Source organism: Leucopleurus acutus, assembly GCF_964270905.1.
Source record: "Leucopleurus acutus genome assembly, chromosome: 3".
In the NCBI taxonomy this organism is placed as follows: Eukaryota; Metazoa; Chordata; class Mammalia; order Artiodactyla; family Delphinidae; genus Leucopleurus; species Leucopleurus acutus.
The window spans coordinates 57,559,358-57,578,485 of record NC_139145.1 but is presented as its reverse complement, the minus strand read 5'-3'; the positions used below and the strand labels follow the sequence as shown (position 1 = coordinate 57,578,485).

General features: G+C 40.7%; 1 protein-coding gene across 1 annotated transcript in view; it reads left to right on the top strand.

Annotated features, from left to right (window-relative positions):
* The first annotated feature begins 678 nt into the window (after positions 1-678).
* NDFIP1 (Nedd4 family interacting protein 1) overlaps positions 679-19,128 on the top strand; it is a 50,968-nt gene continuing 32,518 nt past the window's right edge. The window contains exon 1 of the mRNA XM_082835478.1: positions 679-916. Coding sequence (XP_082691604.1) covers positions 854-916 — 63 coding nt within the window. The 5' untranslated portion in view covers positions 679-853. The remainder of the gene's footprint in view (positions 917-19,128) is intronic.

The following is a 19,128-nucleotide window of genomic DNA, read 5'->3' as shown; positions in this document are numbered from 1 at the left end:
ATCAGCCACCCGAAACAGGCTTTGAGATCAAGGAGTTCTCCGGGATTTAGGGTCAGCAAATTTTTTCTCTAAATGGCCAGATAGCAACTCATTTAGGATTTGCAGGCCATACTAAACAAATGGGAGCGGTTGTGTTCCAAATAAAACAATTTATGGACACAGAAATTTGACTTTCACGTTGCTTTCCACAGTCACTGAACCGGATTTGGCCTCTGCCCTGTAGCGCACTGACCCCTAGCCTATATGAGGATGGCAGACAAGAAGGGAGTGGAGAAGAACCGAGATTCTGCAGCCAGATATTAGGGATCAGATGGCTGCTGCGTGAGGCTGTCTCAACCTCCCTGGGCGCCAACGACCTCTGCAACGGGGCTGCGGCCCCCGTGTCTGGGGTTTGTGATGAGGGTTAGAAGTGACACGCAGGGGAAGCTCGGTGCTTGGAACGAGGGGCCCATTTACAGCGTCGCCCTCTCTGCGGTGACCTGGGAGCAACCGGGTTTCAAGCGGAACCGACTCCGAAGCCTCAGTCTCGGGGTGCGGGAGGAGGGGCGGAGCCCACCCGGGGCGGCGGCACCGCGGGGCGAGGCCGGGCCGGGCGGGCCGGGCGGCGCGAGTCGGGGGCGGGGCGGCGGCGCAGCGTCGTCGTCGTCGTCCCCGCCTCCTCCCCAGGGGCCGCGTCGGAACCTCGGTAGCCGCGGCGTTTACAGCCCGAGGAGAGCGGCGGGCCCGGCAGCGGCGGTGGCCACCCAGACCCACCCGAGGCGCGTCTCCGTCGGCCTCCCGGCGCCCCCAGGCCGCAGCGCCCGCGCACCTTCAGCTCGCTCGCTCGCCCTCCTTCCCTGCTGCCGGCTGCGCCATGGCGTTGGCGTTGGCGGCGCTGGCGGCGGTGGAGCCGGCCTGCGGCAGCCGGTACCAGCAGGTAAGCAGCGCCCAGTGTCTCCCCGGCCCTGCCCTACCCGCTGGCCGCTTCAGGCCTCCTCTCCGGCCCCGCCTGTGGCCAACTCGATGCCGCGGCTTGGCAGGCCGCGCTGGGCCTGGGCGGGCCGGGCGGGCCCCGGGCTCGAATTCGAGGCGGCCGCGAGCTGGGCCTGTCCCTCCGCCACCCGGGCCGGGACTCGGGCGGTGGAAAAACCTCCGCCCCGCAGTGTTTCTCGCATTTCCCACGGCGGGCGGGTCCCCGGGTCGGAACCCGCGACCCTCCGGAGGCGTTGACCAGGGTGCATTCAGTTTTCCTTTTTTCCACCTTGAATTTGATGTCACTGGAAAGAAAGAAAAAAAAAAAAAACCGTGAGATGGTAAAGGAAACTGGGTGGAGATGAAAGATTAAAATCGCTGCTGCTGCTGCCGACAGCTCTCCGCAGCGAGATGCGATTACTCAGGGTTTCAGAGCCTAGTCTGCTCGTCGAAACCCATCCCCCTCGCTTGCGTTTTAAGACAAAAGTCAAAATGAGACGAGGAACAAGTCTGCAGTTCGCAGTAGATTTGGAAAAGGCGATTAACTGGCGATGTCCCTATAATGTCGAGCTACGTTGCAGGCTGCAGGGCGTGTGCCTGAGTGTGTGTTTTCAGAGATTGGAAATGACGTTTAAAGAGATTGAATAGCATAGCTGGGGAGAAAATGTATAGGAGATGATTGGATTATTATCTCGGGTACGATTTATAAATTGAGGCCCTAGGGAAAACAGCTGCTTGTTTTACTCGCCTGTCTGTAGCCGGGTTTCCGTCGGAAATTCGGGAAGACATTTTGCAGGGTTTTTAGAGGTATTCAATCTAAGACACCGTAATTGTGGCAACTGAGCCAGCTGGTAACTGATGTTGATTGGAACTGCAGGTAAATGCTTACATTTTGTTTCAGATGCTTTCACTATAATTTGCATACAAATGGCAATCGTGCTTTTATGAAATTAAATGTCCTATCATAGATGATCTACAGTTTTATATTTTAGAAGTGAGGAAAACCAGTATGATTAAAACATGTAGATTAACCCTGGTGGGGCCAGTTACTGGGTTGTTTTGCTGTCGTCAGCCCTCTGTTGTAATTTCCTCCCTCCTACAGTCCGACTCCTGATATGACCGATTTTAAGAATTTATCTTTTTGGTTTCATAAGCACGCCCAAATTGTGGCAATGGAGTCTAGTCCTTAGATCTCTCACAGCCTGGGGTACATGCTTTTTTGTATGACCTTGGGCAAGGCCCTGGGTTCCTCCCTGCTTTAGTAAAATATGATTGACAGGTATCACTTAACTGTCACCAAGGTGTTCACAAATCACATGTACCCCATCGTGTGATTTAATTCATTCTTTTCATCCTGCCTTGGATAAGGCAAAGAAGCAAAAAGCTGTGGCTTTTCTTTGTACTGCCATCTTCTTGAGCTATTAGGTAATGCTGACATAACGCTAGAATACAAAAAATTTGGTGGAGTAACAAAATTACGTATTTCTCAGCGTAGTGTTTAATAGCTTTTAATATGCAGAACAGAGGTATGTTAAGGACAGGCCATCGTTTTTACTTTTTTAAAACTTATTATTTTGAAGAAATCTTCAAAAAAAAAAGAATGAAAGAAAGACCTAATCTTCCCAGAAAAATTGCAAAATATGAAAGCCAAAAAAACCCAAAACCCCACACCAAAAACCTATCACATATAGATAACCAAAGTTAATATTTTGTGTATTCTTGTGGACTCATAGCTGTGTAAGTATACATGAGTGTGTACATGTACAGATAAGGAAAGTTAATATTGATTGAGCATTTATTATGTGCCAGTCATGGTACTAAGTGCTTTATGTCCATTATTTCACTTAATCCTCACAAAACCCCTTCGAGGCAGGGTTTGGTATTGTATAGATGACAAGTCAAGACTCCCTAGAGGCTCAGTAACTTACTCAAGGTCACAGCTTCTAAGTAGTGATTACAAGGATAAATACATGCTTACCTACTTAAAACACAGGCTTATGGCCCAAATATAAGCATATGCATTAGCAGATATATACATGTGCATATGTATTCTTTTATGTACCCATACATACATATACAGGCACATCTTTGTACATACGTGCAGTTCCAAGGGCCCCTGATTATACTTGAACACACTTTGTGCATATGTGCACATGTATGTTTACATACCCACATGTTCTCAAATACATGTGCATTCACAAATTTGCACGTGTATGTATTGTGCACATATATGTACAAAGGCACACAATATAGCTATATAATGGGTTCATATTTTAATGTCTGCAGAGCATGCAGTTGTATAGCTGAACCATAATTTAATCAATTGGCTATTGTTGGTCTCTAAGGGTGTTTATAATTTTTTTTCTGTCACTGAAGTTTCTTTTATATACATCTTCAACCATTTCCGTAGTATAAATTTCTAGCCGTGTAAATGCTTGGTCAGAGAATATACATATTTAAAAGGCTTTTGAATTATGGAATGTTGAATTGTCCAGGCAACTTGATAGGAGCATGATACTCTTTGGTTGTCACAAAGGGCCGTTCTGACTTCTATTTGATCTGGTTAGTCAAATTGAGCTGGTCCTCTAGTGAAGTAAGTGTAATGGAAAACTGTATGATTCATTCATAAATGCAAACAGTGGTTTTGCCTTTATGGCCTTTTGATTGGTAGAGCAATATGTGCACAACTTAGCATTACCACAGACTATACAGATAGGCTGGGCTCATAGGTTTCCTGTCCCTTAATTTTTCCCTTTTTGCATTTTGAAACTGAGATTGTGTGTCCAAACATTCTGAAGCACTGTTTCAGAAAGCTCTAGGTAGGCCCAGTGTTGAGAAACCTGTTGTGTTTTCATCTCTCTGAGGATGTTTACCCTGTTCATCCATTCCAAGCCTTCTTTGCCTCACTGTAATAGATCTTTGGCTATATCATGCATTTTGCCAAATACTTCCTGATATGTTCTGAGATATTTGGATTTAAATCCATTGAAAGTAGGCAATGATGACACTGCCATATAGACTTAAAAATAGACTGCAGAGGGCTTCCCTGGTGGTGCAGTGGTTAAGAATCCACCTGCCAGTGCAGGAGACACGGGTTCGAGCCCTGGTCTGGGAAGATCCCACATGCTGCGGAACAGCTAAGCCCGTGCGCCGCAACTACTGAGCCTGTGCCCTAGAGCCCACGAGCCACAACTACTGAGCCCGCGTGCCACAACTACTGAAGCCCGCACACCTAGAGCCCGTGTTCCCCAAGAGAAGCCACCACAATGAGAAGCCCGTGCACCGCAACGAAGGGTAGCCCCCACTCGCCACAACTAGAAGCCCGTGCACTGCAATGAAGACCCAGTGCAGCCAAAAAAAAAAAAGGCTGCAGAATGTTTACTTTTAGATCTGACTCCCTGTCTGCTAAAGAAGTTGCTCGCTTGTGGGCATCACTAATAAGTTTGTATTGTAGTTTGGTGACATTGTAAAGCAGTTTTGGGTAAGTTCTTTCAGGATTGTGAAGGAAGGTTTTGATAGATGAGGGAAAGAATTTCATCTCCGGCAGGCCAAACTTTTTCATGTTCAAGTGTTAGATGACGTCATGATCCTAGAGGAAGGAGTGAGTGGTGCCCATGTGGTTTTATTTTTTTATTTTTATTTTTTTTAGTTTCAGAAGACATTATAATTATATGATGGAATGCCCCTTAGGATGTCATGTCAAGATTTTGAGGTTATTTGGCGTATTTGTGGCCTGTATTGCCAATGATCAAAGAAAACTTATAAAAATACTGAGAAGACGGGTAGAATTATTTCTTAGAAGAATGTTTTAGTTGTGGTAAAATATATATGAAGTTTTACCATTTTAACTGTACACTGTTTTTAAGTGTACAGTTAGTTCAGTAGTTGTTTTTTGTTTTTTGGCTGCACTGGTTCTTCGTTGCTGTGCTCGGGCTTTCTTTAGTTGCAGCGAGCGGGGACTACTGTTCGTGGCAGTGCGCGGGCTTCTCATTGCGGTGGCTTCTCATTGCAGAGCACGGGCTCTAGGCGGCGGGCTGCAGTAGTTGTGGCTCGTGGGCTCTAGAGTGCAGGCTCAGTCGTTGTAGCTCACCGGCTTAGTTGCTCCGCGGCATGTGAGATCTTTCTGGACCAGGGATCGAACCCGTGTTCCCTGTATGGGCAGGCGGATTCTTAACCAACCACTGTCTACTAGGGAAGTCCCAGTTCAGTGGTATTAAGTACATTCATATTGTTGGGCAGTCTTCATCACCATCCATTTCCACAAACTCCATACCCCTTAAACAATAACTCTCTATTTCCCCCTCCCAAGCCCCTGACAGCCAACATTCTGCTTTCTGTCCATGAATTTGATTACTCTAAGTACCTCATATAAGTGGAATCATATAGTATTTGTTCCTTCTGTCTGGCTTATTTCACTCAGCATAATGTCCTCCAGGTTCATCCATGTTGTTGCATATGTCAGAATTTTCTTCCATTTTAAGGCTAAATAATATTCCATTGTATGTGTATACTATATTTTGTTTATCTACTTTTTGGCCATTGTGAATAATGCTGCTGTGAATATGGGTGAACAAGTATCAAAAGAGTCCCAGCTTTCAATTCTTTTGGATATATTGTTGAATTTGTATAATTTGTAGGTTTTACCATATGAACCAACAATTTGTAGAATTGTTTGTTCATATGGTATTGCTATTTTTAATTTTTTGAGGAACTGCCATACTGTTTTCCATAGAAATGCACTATTTTGTATTCCAACCAGCAGTGCATAGGGATTCCAGTTTTGTCACATCCTCATCAACACTTGTTATTTTCTGTTTTGTTTTTGATAAAACAATCTTAATGGGTGTGAAGTGGCATCTCATAATGATTTTGGTTTGCATTTCCCTAATGATTAGTGATATTGAGCATCTTTTTATGTGCTTGTTGGCCATTTGAATATCGTTGGAAAAATGTGTATTCAAGTCCTTTGCCAATTTTTGAATTGGGCAAATTCAAAAATTCAAATTTTTGAATTGTTTGCTTTTTGTTGTTGAGTTGTAGGCATAATTTCTTTTTTTTAATTGAAGTATAGTCGATTTACAATATTGTGTTAGTTTCAGGTGTACAACATAGTGATTCAGTATTTTCGCAGATTATACTCCATTATAGGTTATTACAAGACACTGGGTATAATTCCCTTTATGTGAATATTCTTGTTGCTACCTATATTATATGTAGTAGCTTGTATCTGTTAATCTCATACCTCTAGTTTGTCCCTCTCTCCTTCCCTCTCCCCTTTGGTAACCACAAATTTGTTTTCTATATCTGTGAGTCTGTTTGTTTTGCATATACATTCATTCGTATTATTTTTTACGTTCCACATATAAGTGATATCATACAGTATTTGTCTTTCTCTGACTTATTTCACTAAGCATAATATTCTCTAGGTCCACACACTTGCTGCAGATGGCAGTATTTCATTCTTTTTTGTGGCTGAGTAATATTCCATTGTATGTATATATTAAGAAGATAATGGTGTATGTGTTTGTGTATCTCACATCTTCTTTATGTACATTTTCAACTTTTTACTATGAAAATTTCAAACATATACAAAAATTTAGCGTAATAAATCCTATGTACCCATCACTCAGCTTCAACAATTATCAACAAATGGCTAACCTTGGGACTTCCCTGGTGGTCCAGTGGTTAAGAGTCTGCCTTCCACATATACAATGGAGTATTACTCAGCCAAAAAAAGAAACGAAATTGAGTTATTTGCAGTGAGGTGGATGGACCTAGAGACTGTCATACAGAGTGAAGTAAGTCAGAAAGAGAAAAACAAATACCGCATGCTAACACATATATGGAATCTAAAAAAAAAAAAAGGTTCTAAAGAACCTAGGGGCAGGACAGGAATAAAGATGCAGACGTAGAGAATGGACTTGAAGACATGGGGAGGGGGAAGGGTAAGCTGGGACTAAGTGAGAGAGTGGCATGGACATATATACACTACAAAATGTAAAATAGATAGCTAGTGGGAAGCAGCCGCATGGCACAGGGAGATCAGCTCAGTGCTTTGTGTCCACCTAGAGGGCTGGGATAGGGAGGGTGGGAGGGAGACGCAAGAGGAAGGGGATATGGGGATATATGTATGCATATAGCTGATTCACTTTGTTATACATCAGAAACTAACACAACATTGTAAAGAAATTATACTGCAATAAAGACGTTAAAAAAAAAAAAAAAGAATCCACCTTCCAATGCAGGCGATGCAGGTTCGATCCCTGGTTGGGGAACTAAGGTCCCACATGCCACAACCCATGCGGGCAACTAAGCCCGCACACCACAACTAGAGAGAAGCCCACGCGCCTCAACGAAAGATCTCGCATGCTACAACAAAGATCCCGCGTGCCACAAGTAAGAACCGACACAGCCAAATAAAAAAACAAACAAAACAAATGGCTAATCTTTTTCATTTACACTCTCTACCATTATTTTGGAGCAAATCCTAGAAATCATGTCATTTTGTCCATAAATATTTCTGTGTGTAAAAGATAATGGTGTGATATTTTAAGCAGACATTATCACATGAGGAAATATGTCATGAGAGCACTTTTGTAATTTGTTATGAATGTGGAACCAGGATTTGTGAGTGTCAGGAGCTGCAGATCTGCAGCTATCCATTGTATTTGACTTACTCTCTATGAGGTGCTCTAGGAAATCCTCGCATCATCTAAACTGATGCCACCCACTGGCTTGCCTGCATATAACTTCAAATTACTTTATCCTGGACACCAATTATATTACATTACATTAAATTCGATTATAAAATAAATCCTACCATGAGAGTAATTTTGTATTTTGTTAATTAAAAAAAAAGGAAGACGAAGAAATTCAAGTGACATTCTCTGATTTACTTGTTCTTAGGGCTTTAAAATAATTACTTTGGTTTCGTAATCGTTTATTCTTACATTATCTTTGAACAAGTACAGCCGTTTAGTGGAATCATATTCTTGTAGTAGTGGATAATGCCCATTTAGTTAAAGCAACTTTTAACACTTTAATTAGAGATTACTGCTGAGAATCAACTTGGTGATCTTATCTTTATTCTCAAGTCATTTTTGCCAGTATGCTAGGCAGTTGGTGAATACCATGTATTGAATCTGTTGAATTTTACACATTCCAGTTGTAATTGCTTCTCGTGGCTGTCTAGATAGAAGTACAGTGTATGTTGTTGCTTTCACCAAGTGTAGTAATAAAGTGAGTGTTATCAGACATCACTTTGCACATCCTTCTGTAACAGTTAGGCTCATTTTTTCTGAATACTACAATTTATATTAAAAGTTCTAAATACCAGCTCTAAATATTGATCCAATTTAAGAACATTTCTAGTGAAATATTTTCTGATTAAAGCAGTTTCTTTCACGTGTATTATATATTTCTTCTCCCCTAGCAATTTAGTATAATTTTGACAGTTTCTCTTTTAAATTTGTGTATTGCAATAATATCAGTTAGTAGTAAATCAGAGGCTTGAATGTGATTTGGAGGTCTTTCTGGAGATTGGATATTTATGAATAGACATACAAAGGTTTAGGGAGGGTTTCTGTTTAATAACAATTTCATTTTATTTGTCATTCAGTGTTTAAATGTGGCATTAAATGTTAAACATTTCTTGTGATAAAATAGTACACAGATACATTCTTTATATACTGGAGTCAAACAGTAACTTGTAAAGGAAAACTTGACTTCCCTTCTAGTCTCTCCCCAGAGGTGTAACTGCTTCTCAAGTTTGGTGTGCGTTCTTCAGGCTTTCTTCCTTTCCTTTAAAAAAAAAATGTTAAAAGTGTTAAATATTTAAAAATAAACTTTACTTTTTGTAACGTTTTTAGATTTTCAGAAACGTTGGAGATAGTGCAGTTTCTGTATACCCCAGACCCAGTTAACCCTTTAACATCTTATATTAGTGTGGTACATTTGTGACAATTAATGAACCAGTATTGATATGTTGTTATTAACTGAAGTCCATACTTTATTCAGATTTTCAGTTTTTATCTGTGTGTTTTTTCTGTTCCACATTACATTTGGTCATTGTATCTCCGTAGGCTCCTCTTGACTGTGACAGTTTCTCAAGTTTTCCATGTTTTTGATGACCTTTACAGTTTTGAGTATTAGTTATTTGCAGGATGTCCCTGAATTGGGATTATTTTTTTAAAATTTACTTTTAATTAATTAATTAATTTTATTTTATTTTTGAGTCTTTGTTGCTGTGCGCGGGCTTTCTCTAGTTGCAGCGAGTGTGGGCTACTCTTCGTTGCACTGCGCGGGCTTCTCATTGCGGTGGCCTCTCTTGTTGCGGAGCACGAGCTCTAGGCGCGTGGGCTTCAGTAGTTGCAGCATGCGGGCTCAGTAGCTGTGGCTCGCAGGCTCTAGAGCGCAGGCTCAGTAGTTGTAGCACACAGGCTTAGTTGCTCCACAGCATGTGGGATCTTCCCGGATCAGGGATCAAACCTGTGTCCCCTGCATTGGCAGGCAGATTCTTAACCACTGCGCCATCAGGGAAGTCCAGGGATTTGTTGGTTGCTTTTCTCATGATTAGACTAGAGTTGTGGGTTGGAGGGAGGAAGACCACAGAGGTAAAGTGCCATTTTACATCATGTCATATCAAGAATGCATACTGTCCCCATGACTTACCACTGTTGATGTTGACCTTGATCTTCTGGCTGAAGTAGTGTTTGTCAGATCTCTCTACGTAAAATGACTCTTTCCCCCCTTTTGTACTGTGCTCTTTGGAAGGAAGTCAGTGTGGTCACTATGCACAGCCTATACTTAAGGTTTGGGGAGCTAAGTTCCACCACCTCATTGGGGGCAGTGTATCTACATAAGTTATTTGGAATTTTTCTGCGTGGGACATTTGTTTCTTCTCCATTAATTTATTTATTCAGTGATACTAGTATGAACTCATTAATTTTACTCTGGGTTATAAGCCAACACTATTTTATTTTGTTGCTCAAATTGTTCCAGCTTTGGCCATTGGGATCTCTTTCAGTTGGCACTTGTATCCCTTTGACAGAGCTCCATCTTTGTGGTTTTTTTAAGGCACTTCCTTACTTTTTGGCACCAGGTTCACCATGTATATTTTCTCTGCCATCCTGGAATCAGCCATTTCTCCAAGGAACCCTGGTTCCTTTTATTGGAGAATGATGTTAGAAACCAAGATCTGTGCTCATTGCTCCTGGTGTGTCATTGCTTCTAGGCCTTCTAGGCTGACAGAGTAAAGAAATATATGTGTGTGTGTATATCCATAAACATTTCATAGGTAACCATCTATCTATATTAAACTGACTCTAATCCATTACTACATGGATCACTCTAGCCTCCTCCCCTCTCATTTTTAAACTTCTACTCCAACAATGAGAGACCTGGCTCCTCCCACCTGCCATCCATTTACTTAATTTAACTTCAGTTCTAATGTACATGTGTACGTGTACATGTGTAGCAGTGTCAGAATTGTTAACTTACACCCCTGTGGGAAACAAGTTTTATCAACTAGAGGACAGGGCATATGTACAGTTTCTTTTGCCTTTAGTCTTATAAAGACTACTCATTTCCAAAGTTACTTAGGTACTCATGTCAGCACCTTTTCTCCTCACCCTCTTTAATGAGGTGGTTTCATAAATTTATAATACAGTTAGATTGTTCTGTCACATTCTGCATACCATCCTGGGAACCACCAGCCACCTAACATTTTTTTTTAAATTTCACATACATTAAAGTTCATACATTATTTCACATACATTAAATTTTTTTATCGTATTTCACATACATTAAAGTTCACCCCTTGTGCTATAAAGTTCTGTAGGTTTAGACAAATATAGGTTTTGACAAATGTATAGCATCCTTTTTGTTTTTTGTTTTTCAAACTACTTTTAAAGAAAAATGATGAGTGATTTCTCATTCTTATTTTGCAAGTTTTCCACTAATGATCATGTTTTGCTTCTTTTTAAAAAATCCCTTAAAATTTTTTTTATTTGGAAGTAAATAAAAACTGCAGGAATAGTATAAAATAATACCCATATAGTATGTATTGCCCAGATTCATCGTAAACATTAAGATTTGATTAACAATGACTACAATCCTATAAAAATTGAAAGCACTACAGGTAAAACTCAAGTCCTTTTAACCACCAATCCTTTCTCTATGGAACTCAGTGCTTATTTTGCTGTTTACTTTGTTATTAATTTAAAAAATTTGTTTTGTCCTTGTTAAATTTAGGTGAAATTTTGTGGACTGAGTAGTCAGGAATATAGTGTTCTTAGTATCTTGAAGCTTTCATTTTAGGAGCTTTATGATATAACGTCCAAACTTTTCATATAACTTTGTGTTAAAAAGCAGTTTTTGAAGGGTGTGATGTACACTTCAGTATCTGGAAGGCTCAATTTGGACATTAAGTAGAGACTGATTCAGGAGAACAAAAAAGGACTTTATGAAAACATCTAATCAGTAATATATTGCCTGACTTCTGCAATGAAGTATGTAGTTGTCATATGACTGTGGGCTAGAGCTTAGAACTTCAGTCTCTTTCTAGCTTTATTTTCTCCTTTCATAAAATGAAGTAGTAGTTAGATTAGATCATTTTGTCTCCTTCCAGCTTTATGATTGATTGTTTTTATTTATAGAAGTTGGTGGCTTTGATCCAAAGAGACAGCATTCTATTGATGATTTAGCAAATTTCTTTTATGATGAATAATTATTTTTGAAAATGATGTCAGTAAATATATATGCCCAGTAGATTTTTTTAAAATTATGCATGGTTTAAAAAATAGAAAAATCTCCTTAATATTATGTTTTAAAAGAATGAGTCACTGGTGAGTACAGAGTACTGTTTTGTTATTTCCCACTAGTTAAAACATTCTGTTTGGGGCTTCCCTGGTGGCGCAGTGGTTGAGAGTCCGCCTGCCGATGCAGGGGACGCGGGTTCGTGCCCTGGTCCGGGAGGATCCCACATGCCGCGGAGCGGCTGGGCCCGTGAGCCATGGCCGCTGAGCCTGCGCGTCCGGAGCCTGTGCTCTGCAACGGGAGAGGCCACGACAGTGAGAGGCCCGCATACCACAAAAAAAAAAAAAAAAAAAAAAAAACCATTCTGTTTGTAGGTCTTTCCCTTCTGGTCAGCTTCAAACAAACATGGTGTATCATGACAAAAAGTTAATGATATGGGACTTTCCTGGTGGTGCAGTGGTTAAGAATCCACCTGCCAATTCAGGGGACACAAGTTCAAGCCCTGGTCCAGAAAGACCCCACATGTCACGGAGCAGCTAAGCCTGTGTGCCACAACTACTCAGCCTGCACTCTAGAGCCCGCGAGCCACAACTGCTGAGCCCTCGTGCCAGAACTACCGAAGACCGCTCACCTAGAGCCCGTGCTTCACAACAAAGAGAGGCCACCACTATGAGAAGCCCGCACACCGCCAACGAAGAGTAGCTCCGCTCGCTGCAACTAGAGAAAGCCCACGCGCAGCAACGAAGACCCAACGCAGCCAAAAATAGATAAATAAATTAATTAAAAAATAAAAAGTTAATGATGCTTTTAGAATTCAGAAAAGTTAATCAATAATTTAAAATTTTTTCAAATAAACTATTTTTAAGAGCAATTTTAGGTTCACAATAAAATCAATAATCTTTTAAAAGGAAGAAAATACCAATTTTAAAAGTTTTTTTAGCTTTTTTAAAAGAAACTGGCTCTTGATTTCTAGTATTCTTATTCACTGCTTTTAGCAGTTGCATTTTCACAAGTTTGGAAAATCTGCTCATGTTATTATAGAAATAGCATAAGAAGTATTAATTGAGGGTTATCTGCAGCCTTGGGGATCTTACACATGATTGATTGTTGATAGGAGATTCCTTTCAACACTTGTCCTTGTGAAGCAGAATTGCATTTTCAGATGTAATAGTATTTTAGAGTGTACATACTTAAAATCAGTTCTACTCAGTCATGCATGTGAGGGTGGGTAGCATTAATGCTCTCAAGCACATTGGTCCAATTTCATTTTAGGTGAGAGTTAATTGAGGTGATCACAGTTATGTGATGTTATAAGCTTTACAGCTGTCTTGTCACCATTCAGCTCTGGCCAAAATGACTAGCTGAGTCGAGGAGGAGAAAAGGCAAATTATGCTGGGCATGAAAGGTAATTATTGGCTTATTAGCTTCACCATTATTTGGAAGGTTAAAATATCTTATTTTCTATGTATCAGTTAGGTTTAAGGTAATCCAAATGCCATTTTATATTTAGGACTTCACATTTTAGTGAAAATATTTAAGTAAGAATCTGTAATTGTGTTTGAAAGGATCTCAGCAATTTCTGGCGTATACCTTTTTAACACTGATTTTGTATTTCTCTTAGCAGGTTGCTTTAACTATTATTTAGCTGTACCTAGTTACTGCTGTAGTTATTTCTAAGAAGTGAACTTTTTTTCCCATGAGAAAAATATAGACTGACTTTCAAATGCTACAGTGATATTACAAAAGAATATTTAATAATGAAGGAAAATTCCACCGTGTAGTGAGTGAAAAAGGTTATAAGATGATTTGTATTCCCCCAGAAGGCTGGAAGGATATCTGAAAGATGGGATTGTGGTGGGTTTTATTTTCTTCTCTGTATTTTTGTCAGGTTTTCTCCTTGTGAGCCTAGGAATCTTAGAAAAAAGAATTTTTAAAAATCGCTGTGTGCTGTTTATTATTACGAAAATGTTACTCTTATGCTTGTCTTATGTATAGAGTATACTTTTATCCCCCCAAATTTGTATCTTGGTTTTTAAAGTGTCAAGCTTCCATTCATCCAAGACTTTTCATCTCGTGAGCCATCTGCAATCTGCGTAATAAGGCATTTATGAAGTGCCAGCTTGCGTGTTTAAATATTATGGAATTAAAAGTTGACTAAGTGCCTGTAGAGTGCTGCTTTGTTCATCCTCGTTCCTTCGCATCTTGCCTTCCTTTTCTTCTTTCCCTTACTTTTAGTACCCAGCACAATTTGATGCATATAGTAAGTATTCACTAAATACCTGTTGAGTGACTTCAATCCATGAGAATGTATTATGGTATTGATACAATATTAATTATATTAATTCAGAAAATAAGATAGTAGATAAAAGGCATTATCTTGAGATGGAAGAGATCACCTACTTCCAGAGACTTCTTAGGAAGCTTCTGAGAAGATGTAACTTGAGCCTGGCCTTGGAGGATAGGTAAGAGGTAGATGGGGGAGACCAGGACTTGGGAGAAGGGGTGGAGTTGGACTCTCATGATTTGTTGTTTCCCTGGGGAACTTGTTTCACTTCGTGGAATACATCACCTTCCCTGGCCAGGAGCTCTCCTGTTGCTCTACTTCCTCTACCTGGAATGCTCCCTTCTTCCCAGCTCCCCTCTCAGTTCAGGTAGTTTGTCCTAAGGGGAGTTTGAGTACCTCCCCTCTCCCCCATTTAGGTTAGTTTCCCATGAATACGAGATTACTCTTTCATGACACATTTTGTAATCATATTTTAATCTTTTTAAATTTATTTTTCATATCTTACAGATAGTTATACTTACATATAGGTTAGAGTCAGATCGATCTTACAGGCTTATTACCCAAAACAGCAGTCTCCTGCTTACTTGCCTGCTTCTTAGCTCTTTCTTTTGCTGTTTCGCTGTTATCTGTGAAGGTAAAAAACATTTATAGGCTGTTACTTCTTGATTTTTCAGTTTTCAGGATTTAAAAAATTTTTTTAATTGACTTACCACTAGGAGCTTTAAGGGTTTAGCTCTCTTTTACTAACCTCCCACAACTGCATGTACTCCCATTTCCTGTCTCTCCATTTTTCTAGTATAGTTATATCCACAGTGTAGTTAGATCAGTATTCAGTAATATGTTGTATGCTGTGGTTACTTTTCCTTGCCTGACAGTACCTTATTTTCCCTAGTTAACATTTTTTTTGTTTGTCTAATTTTCTACGTATATATCATAAATTGCTTATAACATGAATTCACCCTCAGACTCTCACTTAATAATCTTAATGGTTTTTGGGGTTTGTTTTTTTTTTTAGATTTATTTATTGGATGTGCTGGGTCTTCGTTGCTGTGCGCAGGCTTTCTCTAGTTGCAGTGAGCGGGGTCTACTCTTTTTGTGGTGCGTAGGCTTCTCATTGCGGTGGCTTCTCGTTGCAGAGCACGGGCTCTAGGGGCGTGGGCTCAGTAGTTGTGGCTCGTGGGCTCAGTAGCTGTGGCTCGCAGACTCTAGAGCTCAGGCTCAGTAGTTGTGGTGCACGGGCTTAGTTGCTCCGTGGCATGTGGGATCTTCCCCGACCAGGGCTCGAACCCGTGTCCCCTGCATTGGCAGGTGGATTCTTAACCACTGTGCCACCAGGGAAGCCCCTCTTAATAGTTTTTTGATATTTTCAAACACATCAGTTACTTTATTGATTTCATTGTTGGGGTGGTGTGTGTGGCTCTTTCCTGGTTTTTTGACTTGTTCTAGAAGGCTGTTCTCAAGGTCTGTTGTTTAGTTGTTATCCTAGGGATTTCCTTTTCCAACGTTTTAAATTGAAGCCCTTTCCCTTGATTCACATCTTTTTTTTTTCTTGGTTTATTGTCTCATATCCATGGAACATACACTCCAGTATCTTTCTGAGGAAGAATGCATGGGGGTTAAAGTTTTGTTTTTTTTTAATCTTCACCCTTACTTCGACTTCTGGGTTGGAAACATTTTCCTTTAAAATTCTGAAAGCCATTTGTTGCATTGCCTTCTAGGTTCCGCTATTAGGAAGACCAAAGCCAATTGTGATGTCTGATTCTTTAAATGTGGCCTACTTTCTCTGTTTCTCTGGAAGCCTTTAGGAGCTTCTTTATGTCCCCAGTGTTGTTAAATTTCACTATGTTGTACCTTGGTGTAGATCTGTTTACATCTGTTGTGCTAGGCACTCAGTGGGTCCTTTTGGTCTAGAAGCTCATGTCCGTTAGTTCTGGGAAATTTTTAAAAGTGTTTGATTTTTTTTTTCTCTGCTTTAATTTTTTTTTCCTTCTCTCCTTGGATCTTGGACCTTTTGTACTGATTCTTTAAAATTGTTTATTTATTTAATTTTTAAAATTTTATTTATTTGGCTGCGCTGTGTCTGAATTGTAGCACGTGGGATCTAGTTCCCCCACCAGGGATCGAACCCAGGCTCCATACATTGGGAGTATGGAGTCTTAACCATTACACCACCAGGGAAGTCCCTTAAAATTTTTTTTAACCTCTTCTCATATTTTCACCTGTTTTTCCCTACTTTCTATGAGAGATTCTCAATTTTATATTCTAACTCTTCGATAAAATTTTAATAATCTGTTATTTTTAATTTTCAAAAACTCTTTAATTGGCCCTACCCCCTATTTTAGTAGCACACTGTCCTCGTTTTATGGTTTTAATTTTTTTTCTCTTATTTCTCTGAGATTACAGAAAGTTTTTTTCTTTCTTTTTAAAGTTTACACCTTCCTGCATAGTTCTTTCCTCCGTGTTGCATTTATTCTCTTTGCTTTGGTCTTTTATGACCTTTTAGTTGGAAGTATGTGGTGGTCTTTGCTTGGTTAAGAGTGCACAATCAGTAAAGCCGTTTGGAAGCTCAGTACGCTTGATGGAACTTCTTGCGGGGGCTTCTTGCCTTCTAATCTAACTAGGCTGTTTCTTTGCGTGACAGTGTTTTTAAATCTTTCTTCTTGGGCTGGTCAGTTTCCCCAGAGAATAGGCCTGACTGTTACTGTTCTGGGAGCTGATTGGCAGAGGAAGACTCGGATATCTCAAGGTTTAGTACATAAACCTCTCACTTAATCACTCTTTTCTGATATGTTGTTCTTTCTCCTAAGCTCTGGTGTCTCCAGTCCAGACCTCTCCACCTCAGTCTCTCCAGAGAGAGTCTTCTAATGGGGATTCCCGGAGCTGTGTTTGTTTAACTGGGTCTCCGGGCTTCCCTGGTGGCGCAGTGGTTAAGAATCCGCCTGCCAATGCAGGGGACACTGGTTCAAGCCCTGGTCCAGGAAGATCCCACATGCCGCGGGGCACCTAAGCCCGTGCGCCACAACTACTGAGCCTGTGCTCGAGCCCGTGAGCCACAACTACTGAGCCCACATGCCACAGCTACTGAAGCCTACGCACCTAGAGCCTGTGCTCCGCAACAAGAGAAGCCACCTCAATGAGAAGCCCACACCCTGCAACCAAGAGTAGCCCCCGCTCGCTGCAACTAGAGAAAGCTCGCGCGCAGCAACAGAGACCCAGCTCAGCCATAAATAAATGAATGAATGAATAACTGGATCTCCAACTTCCCTTTCTGCTTTTAAATCTCATTTTCACTGTTATTTCCGCTGGTACCTGCGACCACTGATTCTTGAGCCTTTAGAGGGTATAGTGCAAGACAGGTTGATTTTCTGCTTTCTGGGTTAGGATTCAGGTTTCTTGGGTCTGCAGTGTACATTGTTTCCTGTCTTCCTGCTTCTAACTTGTGGGATTTTATTGCTGCTTCGTCTCCTGTTAATCGATTTTGAATTTTTTTTTGCCTCAAATTTAATAAAACTTCAATAACATTTACATTTGAGAGGATTTTGGAAGGTATAAGAGGCAAATGTGTGTGTTTAATCTTCAGCTGGAAAATTATGATTGTAATTACTTCTTTTGATGATCTTTTCTTTGGTAAGCTTTAGACTTAGTGAGGTAAAAAACATCAGTCATGGCCTGACATGTTCTTTGAGTGGTGTTAATCATAAAATGCAAGCAATTATACACTTGCATATTGGAACATTCTCTGATAGGGTGAAGGGACAGATATGAAATGCTTAATGAATCTCCCTCTTGGTTCTCGTTCTTGCAGGAGAAGGGGACCTCATGACCAGGCCTAAGTTAAGGCAGCCTCTTGAATAGAATACCTTTCCCCATCCGTAATCTCTGTCTCAGTGTGCTGTATTCCAGGCATCATCATCATCATCACATGATAATCATAATAATGAGCAAGCATAGCTGAGAGAGCTCTGGTAGCTCATGGGGCTAGCAGAGCCAAGCAGGCTGCAGTCAGCATGAGTCTCTGGATTCTAGGCATGTCTGTCACTTCCTGGGGCTGTACATTTGACTTTACTATCTTATTATTATTATTTTTGAAATTATAATCATGCTTATTTTTCAAAAATATTTCTTTATTTTTGTCTGCGTCGGGTCTTAGCTGCGGTGCGCGGGCTTCTGTCTGGTTGTGGCATGTGAGCTCAATAGTTGTGGCGTGTGGCCTTAGTTGCCCTGTGGCACGTGAGATCTTAGTTCCCTGACCAGGGATCGAACCCATGTCCCCTGCATTGGAAGGCAGATTCTTAACCACTGGACCACCGGGAAGTCCCTTCACTATCATTTTAATGTAGAATATTCCATTTTTTGGATATGCCAATTGGTAGTTTTTAGAAGGGAAAACTTTCTAGGAATTAGTGTGATCAATCAAAATACCAATTTTCCTTCGTATGTACCACAAACATTTACTGAATACCTATTTGTACCCAATACACTATGCTAAATGTTTTATTTCCTAAGAGCTGAAGGTTGGAGAGGTCTGTTTCTCTTTTTTGTTTCTTATACTCTTGTTACCATTTCTTTTTAAACTAGGTAACTCTGGAACCATAGTATTGATGTATGTAATGCATAGTACTTTATGAAGCATGAAGTAGTGATGGGGATGCCACCTGCTGTTGATCACTCATGGAATCATCATCACTGGCCCTTCCACAGATACAGCAGTCATCTGCATGTGGCTCCATACCTAGCCTTATATTATTTGGTGATTTGTAAAGTAATATGAATAAGATAAACGTGAACTAGTAAGTCAAGATGGCATTAAGATTAGCTGCCATTTCTTCAGGTAGGTTTCTGTTAAAGCTACACCTCCATGCTTGCTTGAGTCAACATGTGCTAATAAGGTATCCATGATATGCCACTCACTGTTAAGTGCTGGGGTGAATATAGCAGTGAACCATATGAAGGTCCCAGTCTGCAGAGGGCTCACGGTCTACACTGTTAACCCAGCAAGGGCTTGTGTGCCTGTGGCACAGAAAGCCAAACTCTGGCAGCGGGTATTTGCAGCAAAATAAGGGTTTATTTGAAGGTGCCAAGCAAGGAGAACCGGGCAGCTTATGCTCAAAAGACCCAAACTCTCTGATGGCTTTCAG